At 43.6% G+C, this 11,985-nt stretch overlaps 1 protein-coding gene across 1 annotated transcript in view; it reads left to right on the top strand.

The window, feature by feature from the left end:
* Positions 1-3,689: 3,689 nt before the first annotated feature.
* RAB2A (RAB2A, member RAS oncogene family) overlaps positions 3,690-11,985 on the top strand; it is a 45,763-nt gene continuing 37,467 nt past the window's right edge. Inside the window, exons 1-3 of the mRNA XM_005152519.3 lie at positions 3,690-3,858; positions 3,943-4,061; positions 11,323-11,394. Coding sequence (XP_005152576.1) covers positions 4,016-4,061; positions 11,323-11,394 — 118 coding nt within the window. The 5' untranslated portion in view covers positions 3,690-3,858; positions 3,943-4,015. The remainder of the gene's footprint in view (positions 3,859-3,942; positions 4,062-11,322; positions 11,395-11,985) is intronic.

Genomic DNA, 11,985 nt, shown 5'->3' with positions numbered 1-11,985 from the left:
TTTCTTATCCAGCAGCAAATTAGCTTCCATTTAGCATGGGACATCAAAACCAACAAATTCTTGCATGTTATCCATGCAACGCTCTACCAAACATGATTCCATAAACACCTCAACAGTAGTATCACAAGTGACTGAAATACTGCACAGATGTGTGCAGGTAAAGCTTCCCCATCACTGCTGCTGCTTGCCCAACCAGAAGAGGCCTGGCTCCCTGTGCACTGTGCAGCTGCTGACCCAAACCAAGCAGCCACCCAAATAGCCAGTGCAGTATAGCCCTCCTGCATGGCTCACCTGCAAGTTGGTTACCTGTCTGATTTCCCAGGCTGCCCAAAAGGAAACAGGCTCAGCTGCCTTCTCCCTGACCTGTCCAGTCAGGGACTGTCAAGCAGGCTATTAGATGGCTAAGCAATGGTATTAAAGGTACCTTCCATTTCACTGGAGATTTGGCAGCATCTGTATTTTCTCCCCATCAGCAATCTGCACTTTTACAAAATGAAAATTCCCTTTTCTGATCAGATTTAATTCAACCAGATCAGGCCACTTTTGCTTGTGTCAAACCTGAAGTCTAGAAAAAAATCACAGTTTGGACACTAAGAGGCCAAATCCTATAAGTGAGGTAAACAGAATCATAGAATCACAGACTCATGGAATCATAAGATCATTTGGATTGGAAGGGACCTTCAAAGGTCATCTAGTCCAACCCCACTGCAATGAAGCAGGGACATCTTCAACTAGATCAGGTTGCTCAGAACTGCATCCAGCCTGGCCTTGAATGTCTACAGGGATGGCACATATACCACCTCTCTGTGTCAGTAAACAGGCAAAACCTGTGCCAGTGCTTTACCAACCTCATTGTAAAAATTTTTTTCCTCACATCCAGTCTTCATTACCTCTTGTCTTGTTGCTACAGGCCCTGTTAAAAAGTCTGTCCCCAACAAATACACCTGAATACCCTCGTATCTTGAGGGCAGACTGCCAAGCCTTGAGAAGTCCTCAGAGTAACACCCTTTGCTGCTCAATGATGTAGGAGTCTCTGCTACTACCAATGGAGACTTGAAGCATGTCATGAGTGATGGCAGGGCTCTGGAGGAGAAGAACACAAAAGTGCACTCAGTTCCTCATCCTGCCAGCCGTGGGAGAGGTGTCAGGAGAGGGCTCATCCTGAAAGCCAGTACTTGTCTGTGTGACTGGTCTAAAAGGATGGGCTTTAGCCTTCAAAACTATGAGACCCTCTTTGAGGAATAAGGGCTGCTGGGCAGAGATGGGATCCATCTGACAAGGCTGTCGAATGTATTTTAGTTTGTTGCTGTGGCTGTGGGACCCAGAATGAATTTACCTGAAATCTAACATGGAAAAAATAAAGATAACCACTCATTTTCCCTGATCCAGCAGATAAACATTATAGTGCTAGAACATGGGAGGCTCCAACAGGAGGTTTGTGGGGGCAGAGCTGCCCTGTGTCTATTAGCATTTACAGTGGATGAACTCTTCTCTGCTTAAGGCTGGGTTTCCTGCAGTTTTATTTCCTGTGTCTGAGGTCACACAAACTAAAGGCAACAGCGTGAACGCCAACTAAACGGCTTACCTGCAGAGAGAGCACTTAAGAAGACTTATATGCGTGTGAATTCTTGACTGGGTTCAACAGCTTCCCCAACTGCAGCTTTGCAGCCGAGGTGCTCTACTCCATCCAGATGCTAGGTTTCATGATAATTATTAGAACAAGAAACACACAGGCAGACTCCTACATACATTGTGAAAACACAGCCCTAACTTCCATAGGAAACAAGGCAAAAACCTGTTTTTCTCTGAGCTCTGAGAAAACTCATTCTGGATAGGTGTTAACAGGAATTTATATGAAAACTTCACTTCTTGTACATAAAATAACAGTGAAGTGGCTTTCTTTAATATGTAAAGGCTTTTTAAACCAGGAGAAAGTTTCACATGACACTTTCTAATGCTCTGGTCCTGTCCAGGAAAGACCTATTACATATTTTCATTAATGACCTGGGTAACAAAATGGCTGAGATGGAGTAAAAGGAGAAGAAATAAATATGTTTGACAAACTGAGTGGGTCTGATCAAAATTGCAGAAATTTAGCAAAAGAAAAAACAGTGCTTAGAAATGTACACGTACATTTGGGTAGCACCCATCTAGAATAGAGATCTGGCATGAAAAATTAAATTCAGATGCTGTTGGGGAAAAGAGAATCACAGACAGAGAGGAGAAGGACTGAAGACACTCATATAACTTTTGAGTTTGGTGTTATAGACACAAGAACTGCCATTCTGGACTCCAGACTTTACACAAAACGTTGAGAAACTAGGAGAAGTACAGAGCAGAAACAAAAGAGAGAAAAATGGCAAAGGAGCATGGAAAACATTATTTTTTTTTCACATGAGAACAGATATAATACGTAGAGGAGCTCCTTCTTCTTTATACCATTCTTTTTATTATTTTTGCATGTCCACAGGGAAAAAAATAATAGTAATAAAAAATAGGCTTAATTTTGGGTTTCAGGTCATGAAATATGAAAACAGAATTTGGCACAGTTTTATTGAAAGCTTTTATGAGTAAGTGAGACGCACACCTGTCAGAAATGGTGTCAGTCAGTGCTGTCCACGTTGTTGACCTGATGTCAAGTAAACACCTTTATAAAGTTAAAAGCTACCAGACTGGTACAGCCAGGATGGCAGACCCATGAGTTCATATGAAGAATATATGAACAGCTCTTAACAGTCCCACCAATTCAGTCAACGAACAGCTGAGTAGAAGGGCACCCCAAAGCACCCTCTGCCTCAGCACCAGACTGGAATGTCCTACCACATCTACCACTGCCAGACATCTGATCCAGACTTGGTGTGACCAGCCCATAGGCCAAGCTACCTTTGTCTGCTCCAGGGCCAAAGGTCTGGGTACACGAGACACTTCCTGAAGCAACTTAGACTAAGGAAGACCCTGGAGTTTCTTCCAACTCACTAGTGCCATGTGCATTCTTAGGTAGGAAGTTCTGAACAGCAGCTGTGAAGTTAGGCTACCTTCCTGGCTCACTGCTTCTGGTTCAACAAGGAATGATGGCAACATGGCCAAATAAACCCTTTCCAAGACAGAACTCAAGTTTGAAAGTGATGAAATTGTACAGATTTGCTCACTAGGAGTTATGCTTAGAGGCTCCTCTAGCTCAGAGCTGGCTTCACAGCCTCAGATCAAGTTTTTTTTTCCCCTGGTTCCTCTTAGCCAGAACCACCACAAACGCTTCTATCAGCAGTGCAAGGGTTTTACCCCAGCACCCCCGAAACTCGTGTAAGCCAGGAGCTCAGCAGCGCCTAACAAAGGCCCCACTGCCTCAATTCTCCTTTCCTCAGCCTCTCCCCTCAAGGTAACCTTCTCCCCCGGGGATCACCGCAGGGCAGAGGCCACCGCTCCCGCCGCTATGACAGCCCGCTCCGAGGAGACCCGGCCTCCCGCGACACGGAACCCCGTCACTTATTTCTCCTGCCAAGGCGAAGGAAAAAGGGCAGCCCCAAGCCCCGTCAGACCGGCCAAGAGAAGGCATCACGTAGAACATCCCCTTCAGCGAACCTCAGAACCCCTAAGGGTTGGCACCACCACCGCCCCTCAGCCCTATGGGCGGGGCAAACGACGTCCTCCCGCCCCTACGCCGGGCAGCGGCTACCTCAGCACTTCCGGGTCGGGGGCGGGGCGGAGCGAGGAGGTGGGTGCGTGACGTTGCCGGAGGGGTCCAGGGCCGCTTAGCGCCTGTTATTGTTCTCGCCTCCCGCTCCTCCCGCTGTCGTGTCTGCCTTCCCCGGCCCCCCAGGCAGCGGCAGGAGGGCAGCAGCGACCCAGCCGCCGGCGGAGGTAGGAGGAAGGGAGAGAGGAAGCGAGCGGTGCCGGCGGGAGTGGGCCGCCCGGTGGCCGTTAACCGTTTCCACCTCTCCGCAGCGCCAGCCCTGACAGCGGGGCCGGGGGGAGAGCTTCCCGAAGGAGCGAGCGAGAGCCGGGGAGCCGGACGGCCATGGCCTACGCGTATCTGTTCAAGTATATCATCATCGGGGACACAGGTAAGCGGCGGGGGCGGGGGGCGGGCGGAGCGGAGGAGAGCAGGGCCCGGCGCTCCGCTCCCATTTCCGCAGTGCTGGCGTCGTCGACGTGGTGGCTCTGCGAGAAGAGGCGGCTCCCCCGCTCCCCGCCTCTGCGCTGGGCCCCGCCCGGGGCCTCGGCCTGCCTCCCGGCAGCTCCGCGCCCGCCGGCCTTGGGCCCCGCAGCAGGCCTGGAAGCCTGACAGCCGCCTCCTGGCCTGGCTGGCGGGCCGCGGGGCAGGCCGGGCTGTGTCACGGCCTTGGCTGCGGCATCGGAGAGGGGGAGCTGGGAGGAAGGAGGCGCTGTCACTGCCAAACTTGAACCTGGGTAGTACCCCGTATTTGCATCCCCACAGAGGTGGGGCATGAGAGGTGCCACATGCCGTCCGCAGTTCTGTGGTGAAACCAGAACTACTGCTGTGAGGTATCTTAAGCTCAGGCCACAGGGATCCCTTTTCAGCCTTGGCTGGAGATGCTGTACCAAACTGTGTCAAAGCATCCTGTCAAAGGAAGATTAAAAGCCTTGGCTCTTGGTTCCTTCTTATTTATAGTGATTTTTCTTTTTTCTTTTATTAGGTTTTTGGTGGTTTTTTTTTGAGGGGGACAAACCACTGCATTCCCAGGTGCTTCAAGTTGCTTTGGGAGTCTCTTTCCTTCCCCACCCATTTGCTTACTACTTTTGAAAACCGTACTGCATTCTGTTTGACATTGGCTGCTGTGTAACAACAAATAATGCGTATGAATGCTGCAGACATAACCATATGCTGATAGGAATTGCTGTTTGAAGCCCTTTTGCCAATATATTCTGTGCTTCCTCAGCATAGCATGGCTATAGGTAGCATTCTTCCTTAAAACTGTTGTCAGAACAAGATAACTAACTATGTTAGTTACCTTGTTAGCTGTTAACTGGTATCTGGTAGGTGTTATGCCCAGGTATTGTGCATCTTTCTTGTTCTTTTCCTCATACCTGAATAAATGCCTTCTTTAATGATTTTGATGACACACCTGCCACTTTATATGCTATTCTAAGGATACCTGCCTAGTTGTACTTCATACCTATGAAACAAATTATCTGTTTCTGGAGTATAATTATACATTACAGTTGCATTACATGTGAGGTTGAAATATATGAATGCAACTACTATCTGATTTTACCTTCTTTTAAGCCTACATTTAAACTGTGGAAGCTTTTCTAGGCTATTGCAGTAGCAGCAGCTGTAGTACAAAAGAATCTTTTAAGAAATAGAACATAGGTATGACTGTGTTAGAAGCATTAGGCTGTAGATGATATTAATGTGAGTGGCAGTTTGTTAAAACAAAAGACAGGAGATTCAGATATTAATGTGAGTGGCAGTTTGTTAAAACAAAGGACAGGAGATTCAGGGGAAGTAGGAAGAGGTTTGTCTGTTCAGGGTGATTCAAAGTGGTAGTGCAGAATTCAGAAAGATAGTGTTTAAGAACAGGTGGCCAATTCTGGTGAATCCCTAAAAACTATAATCATTAAAGTGGTAGAGATGGCAGCAAGCAATTGCTTTGCTATGTTGATCATATACTGATTAAATTTTTACAATGGAATATCCTCAGTGTAATGATCTGTGCTGCACTTTCACATTTCAGTTGCTTGAAATGTGAAATACAGAATGGAAGCGTGTCACTCCTGAAGTTTCTTAAGATCCAGAGATGGGAGGAGTGAGATAGATAACAGAAATGCAGAGAGAAAACAGCTCACAAGTCTGTTTGCTTTAATTCCTGTGACTTTTATTCTGAGCTGCTACAGAAAGTTAATTAAAACTACTATAATAATGATTCTGGAAGTGAATTAAACATGCCAATAGTGGGGAAGTTGGATTTGCTTTTATTAATGTCTTCTATCGACCTTTTAAGTATTATAATGTAGTTAGTACTGGAGAGCCAGTTTATGTTGTGCAGATTTGTTTGTTGCCAGAATGGCTATGATAGTTTAGATATTACTGCTGTTCCTCAGACAAAGACAGTTGAACTCACAGCTCTGTTGATAGAAATTGAGTGGATTAGGACTGTCATGTTCAATTCCAGTGTTGGTCTGCCACAACATTCCAACCAGTGAAGATATACTAGTGGTCTTGCACGTAGTTGCTTTGTAATTTCCATAGTGTTCAAGACATTTATCTCTGGGACTTGATTTAGAGTCTTTGGAAATGGATCAGCTGCCTGGTGACTCAGCAATTAGTTGTAAACAAACTGTATGAGAAAAGTAAGACAGCATCAGCTGAGGACAGATGTTAACACTTGGCTCATCTTCCTTTTCAGCACTACAAACCAAAGTGGGTTATGCGAACCATGAACAAACCAATGAAAAACCCCTGCAGTTATACAAGACACCTGCACGTGTCTTCTCTGAATTGTGATTCCACATGCTTTCATCTGCTTAAACACAGGAATTTCAGTATGATCTCAGTCCCTTAAAATGACAGCTACAGAAACTGACTGTGCAAGACTGCCTTTTGCCCAATAGCTCTTGTCCCCTTGCGTCACTTGCTTCATTGCTCATTGACATTCCATGACTTTTTCTTTAGATGTTACTTCAGGCATAGTTGCTTTATGAACATGGGATTAATTCTGTTCTGGTTGTTATGTTTTATATTAAAAAAACAAAAAACAAAACCCCAGACTTTTTCTATGTAGTCAGAACTGTTTTAAGATCTAATTAGTGTTCTGTTGTAGGAGAGACCTGAAATGGCATAGCTGTCTTTCAGGTACTCCAGCAACATTGCCAGAAATCTGCAAAAATTTTACATTGTATCAGTGAGAGTAGCTGTGGAATTCTATGGAGTTGGTCTTTTTAAGAATAAAATACAAGTAGTATGAAATGCTGACTGCTGTGAGAGCTAACCAGGAAAAAAAATCTTTTTATTTGGATATTGCCAAAACATTAGGAGGGTTTGCAGATGCATTTAGAAGCATGTGGTGCATTGCTGCCTGGTGGAAAAGGACCTGGTTTTGCTGATTGACTGCTGCTGAATATGAGCCAGTTTGTGCCCAGCCAGCCAACAAGGGCAACAACATCCTGGCCTGTATCAGCAATAGTGTGGCCAGCAGGACCAGAAAAGTGATTTACCACCTTTTCTCGACACTTGTGAGGCTGCATCTCAAGTACCGTGTTCAGATCTGGGCTGCTCACTACAAGAGAGACACTGAAGTGCTGGAGCAGATCCTGAGAAGAGCAACAAAGCACAGCTCTGATGAGAAATGACTGAGGCAACTGAGGGGTTTAGTCTGAGGTTTAGGGGTTTAGACCCTTCTCTCTAGAAGAGAAGGGTCAGGGAGACCTTACTGCTCTCTACAACTACCTAAAAGAGGATGGAGCAGGGAGGTGGCTGGTCTCCCAGGTAACAAGTGGTAGGACAAGAGGTAGTAGCCTCAAGCTGCACCAGGGGAGATTTAGACTGGATAGTAGGAAAGATTTCTTCACCAAAAGGGTAGCTAGACATTGGAACAGACTTCCCAGGGCTGTGGTAGAATCGCTGTCCCTGGAAGTGTTCAAAAACTGTGTAGATGAGGCCCTGCTGCAGTTCTTTTCCTCTGTCATCTTTCTTTGGTCTATAGTGGTGCTTACATGAACAAGTAAGGAAATTATCTGATCCCACTCTCCCTGCTTAGAAGGATTTTAGTTTTGAACCAGGTCAGTTTCCAAAGAGGAACATCAGTGGAAGGAACACTGGGTTTTGTATAGTGGTAAGGAAAGCCTGGAGATTTTCTTCTTGGTGACAGTAGTGCATCTCTGACTTTACAGCTGAAAACTGAACTTTCCTTGCTCTGTTCACAGGGAGTTACAGGACCTAGAAGGGGGTAAGGAAGAAAGTCTGCTTTCTTCTTAAAAGCCATTTAAATGACCTAGCTGTCTCATCACCTGTGCTGTGGTTCCAGAGCTGCTTTTTTAACTGCCATGAGTACATCCTGCTACTGAAAAGAACATCCCTTGCTTTTATTATATATTCTGTAGCCCTGGTCTCATGCCCGTACTAGTGTTTCTTGTGACTGTAGTTTTATGCTGGATCTGTTTCTTGGTTTAGCTCATTGCATAACCTTATGAGTGGGAAGGGAAAGGTTAGCTTTACCCCTGTGCTGTTCTGGTTTGCTGAACAGTGAAATGAACACTAGCATTTATGAAAGGAAGGGAGGTGTTGAGGCATGGCAGAGCCAAGGTGGACAGTAGCAAAGCTCTTAGCAAGCTTTGCCTTGGGAACTTGACTGCAGAGTGGCACCTAAAGAGGAAACTGTTAAGAGAGGTAGAAGAATTTAGAGAGCCAACTCAGGCTGTTGATTTGGAATTCAGAGCCAGATGGTGGGAATACTATAGCAGAATTCCATTTCACATCACTGTTTGGGTACTAAGAAGTGATACAGGAATCCTAGAGCAGACACTTGCAAAGAAGCACACCATTCCTCTCTGAGCACATAATCTGTTGTTTTAATTTGTTCCTTATCAAGAGCTTTTGTTTACTGTGGTTGTTGGTGAAGTGTATCCAAGCTCTGATAATTCCTTGTTTTAATGGTACTAAGGATTTTTTTTCTCTTGGGGTGGTTTATCTGAAGCTATATTAAAATAATTGTGGCAGTGAAATGGAGAATGAGTTAATAAATAACTGAATCTGTCCCTTCTGTGATCTACAATTGAGTATCACAAGACATGCTCGGTTATTTTTTCCTAGAGTGCCTTGTTTCAGGCATAAGATTTAGCGTGCTAAGTGGAAGAGATACCTGGTAAACAGCCGTTTTCCTCATAGAGTTAACCAGTGTAGTTACTTTAAACCATCTGCCATGCCACTGTCAATTGATCTTTGCAGCATCTGTTCATGTCACAAGGTGGTAAACTGCTCAGGAGTTCATATACTGCTCCTGTTTACTGTTCCAGGTTCCTGGCTGTGTCTATGATTGCACAGTCTGGTTGGCTCTGGAAGTGAATGAGCCGTGAGCTGTTCTTATAAGAACTTTCCTGTTATGAACTTCCAGTGTCTTGAAACTGTAAAATTAAACCAGAATATTACTACGCAATGTACTCAATGAAATATTTATAACCTAAATTTACCAGGCACGACAGCTTCATTTGAACTTCTTGAACACTTTTTTTTCAGTCAACACCAGTATAAAACTTAGAGACTTACAGGCTTTTTTTTCTGGAAGATTCTAAAGTAATGGGAATGGTATTAATCAGAAACTGGTTGTTTCTTCTGTTTCCGTGTATGAACCCATCAGTTTGCAGTCTGTTCCTAAAAGACCTGCTACATAGAAGTAATGAGAGGTACAGTCATCTTGTGCCAGATTGAGACTTGCATCAAAGGGGTTGTGCTTGTCCATCATCCTTGCTGTGCTGACGCTAGTGTTTGCATGTTCTCTTGAGCCAAGTGACTGGTTACCAGACTTACAGGAAGAAGAAATACCAAATTGCCACTTGAGAAGTGATGTTGGGACACCTGATCATGTGTCATGTTGATTAGATTTTTAAATATTTTTCTTATATTTATAAGATTTTTTTCAGGAATATTGGGTAAGTTTGAGGTTCTGGCTCATCCGCTGATACTGAAGTCACTTTGTAAGGTTAATGGCAAAAGCTATTCTCCATTCTATTTCTGGTGTGATTTATAGGTTGTTTTTGTAGGTAGGATGGTGATGATACTCTGATGCTCTGTGATGGGGCAGCCCTATTTCATTGGTGGTATAAAAGTTATCTGTATATATATATATATACATATATACAGTCTTCTGTGAGTTAGAAGAAGTATTGGTATTTTAAGATTTCTTAGACTTCTGTGTTCTTTGTCTCTACAGCTCTAGTAGCCCATCTTACTTCCAGCTTCTTACTTCCAGCGCTCTTCCCCCATTCCTCATTCACTTCTCTTATGTCTACTAATTTTGTTGGACATAATCTGCATGTGCTTCCAACCTGGTTGTGTTCTGGCAGCTTTCTATCAGAAGCCAGAGAGCTCCAGAGAAGTGATCTGTTAAGGCCAATGCTGCAAACTTTGCCTGAGGCTTCTGTTCCATGCCACTTTAAGCTGTTGATCTGCTTGCTGCTGTGTTTCTCTTCCTTCATTTGAACTCTCATGCTTGTCTGACCCCACATTAAGCCATTTCTGTTTGCTTTGTCTTTTCTTGTCAGATAACTGTGTAAACCCAACAGAAAATTGAAACTGTTTAAGATCTCATCTGAGCCATATGGAGAACTGGGCATGAATATGCTGTGGGCAGGAGACTAGGGATAGCAGCACCAACAACTGTCTTTGACTACTGGAATTGCTGCATTGCTTAGGATATTGATCTCGGAATGCCATCAATTTGTCACAACTTGTTTTGTGACAAAACTAAATGCTGGTCTCCTATTGCTGTTAGATTTAGTTGAAATGAGCCACTGGTCTTAACTTTTTGAGACCAAAAATGACAGGTGGGCAGAGCTTAAGATTGTGTGGGTGTTGTTTCCTCATGAAACCATACTAAAAACTTTGCTGAATTTAGTAGTAGGAAAGTCAGTTTTACTATATGCAAACCTCTGGTATGCTGGTCTTTTGCCTTGCACTATAGTTCTTTGCCTTGTCCCTTTGCTGACCAGTGCCCATGTAATGTGAAGCAGTTAAGCCACTTGCACCAGAAATCAGGGTAACTTATGATAATGTTTGTGTTGTCTGGCTGGCTGTAACGTGAACACAGCTGTTGCTAGTTCTGCTTGGACTAGTTCTTGGTGTATTGAGAACCAGTGGGCAGCAGCACATTGTGGTTGTAAGCAGCCATATATGTACAGATGATAAATTAGGAGATAGGTGGGATTGAGGTGTTATTGAGGATCTGATTAGTGTGGAAGACAGCTGAAAGCATTGAAGGGGAAGCAGATACAGGGTTGAGAGGAGAAGCAAGACCTGTTACTGTGGAGGGAGGACGTGAAATGGTACTTCTGAGTTCTGTTACAAAACTTGTTTTTTCACTTAATAGCAAAGGCAGAACTACTTTTTCAGAAGAAGAATTAATTTTTGTTCAGTTTGTGAAAATAACTGCTTTGACTTTAATGTTTCTGGAACTTCAAAGGCTGTTGTGTTATGAACAAGTTGCATACTTTTCAAACTACATTTCAAAGTAGGTGAAATCTAGTATCTCAAGTTCTAGTAATGATTTTTAAACAGTATATACCATCCACCTAAATTAATTTCTATTGGTTCTTGACAAATTCTTTTTTTAATCTGTTTAAATTTTTTTATTTTCTCTTTTTTTTAAGGTGTTGGGAAATCATGTCTATTGTTACAGTTTACAGACAAGCGGTTTCAACCAGTCCACGATCTCACTATTGGTAAGTCTCTTTTGTCGCCCACAATGCTAATGATTAAGTACTGGAGTACCTCAGCATGCTTTTATGAGTTTGTTGTGCTGCAGTAATGTAGGATTTGTGCTGTGTTAAGGTAGCAGTGAATCTAGATGATGAATGTGTATTAACTAATAAAGCCAAGGGGAGGTCTTTGTACCTTCCCGATAAGAAAAATCTCAAACAATTTCAAAAAATATGTATCTATAGTATCTCAACTGTCTCTTCAGAAAAGCTAAAAAACTGGGCATGGAAGCAGAATTGGCCAGTGCCAAATTCTGATTTGATGCAGAATGCATTGATAGTGATGGAAATGGCAGAATCTTCACTAGGGAACAAAATATTAGTCTAGCCACAGAACCTTGAAAACAAGTTACAGGTAAACTAAAGCAAAGTTAACCTTTAAGGTGTGAATAAACGAATTTACTGCTTGGCAAGGCTGATTTTGGCATAGAGAAGGATTGAAGTGTGAAAGTATTCATTGTTTGCTTTTCCTTCCTGAGTCCTCCATTGGATATGGACCATTTGTGTTGGGTGTAATTTGATATTGTCACTAGGGAAAGTGAATATACGTTGACA

The sequence above is a fragment of the Melopsittacus undulatus genome, chromosome 1 (genome assembly GCF_012275295.1).
Source record: "Melopsittacus undulatus isolate bMelUnd1 chromosome 1, bMelUnd1.mat.Z, whole genome shotgun sequence".
In the NCBI taxonomy this organism is placed as follows: Eukaryota; Metazoa; Chordata; class Aves; order Psittaciformes; family Psittaculidae; genus Melopsittacus; species Melopsittacus undulatus.
The sequence above is the reverse complement of the archived record's forward strand: the minus strand, read 5'-3'. Positions and strand labels throughout refer to the sequence as shown.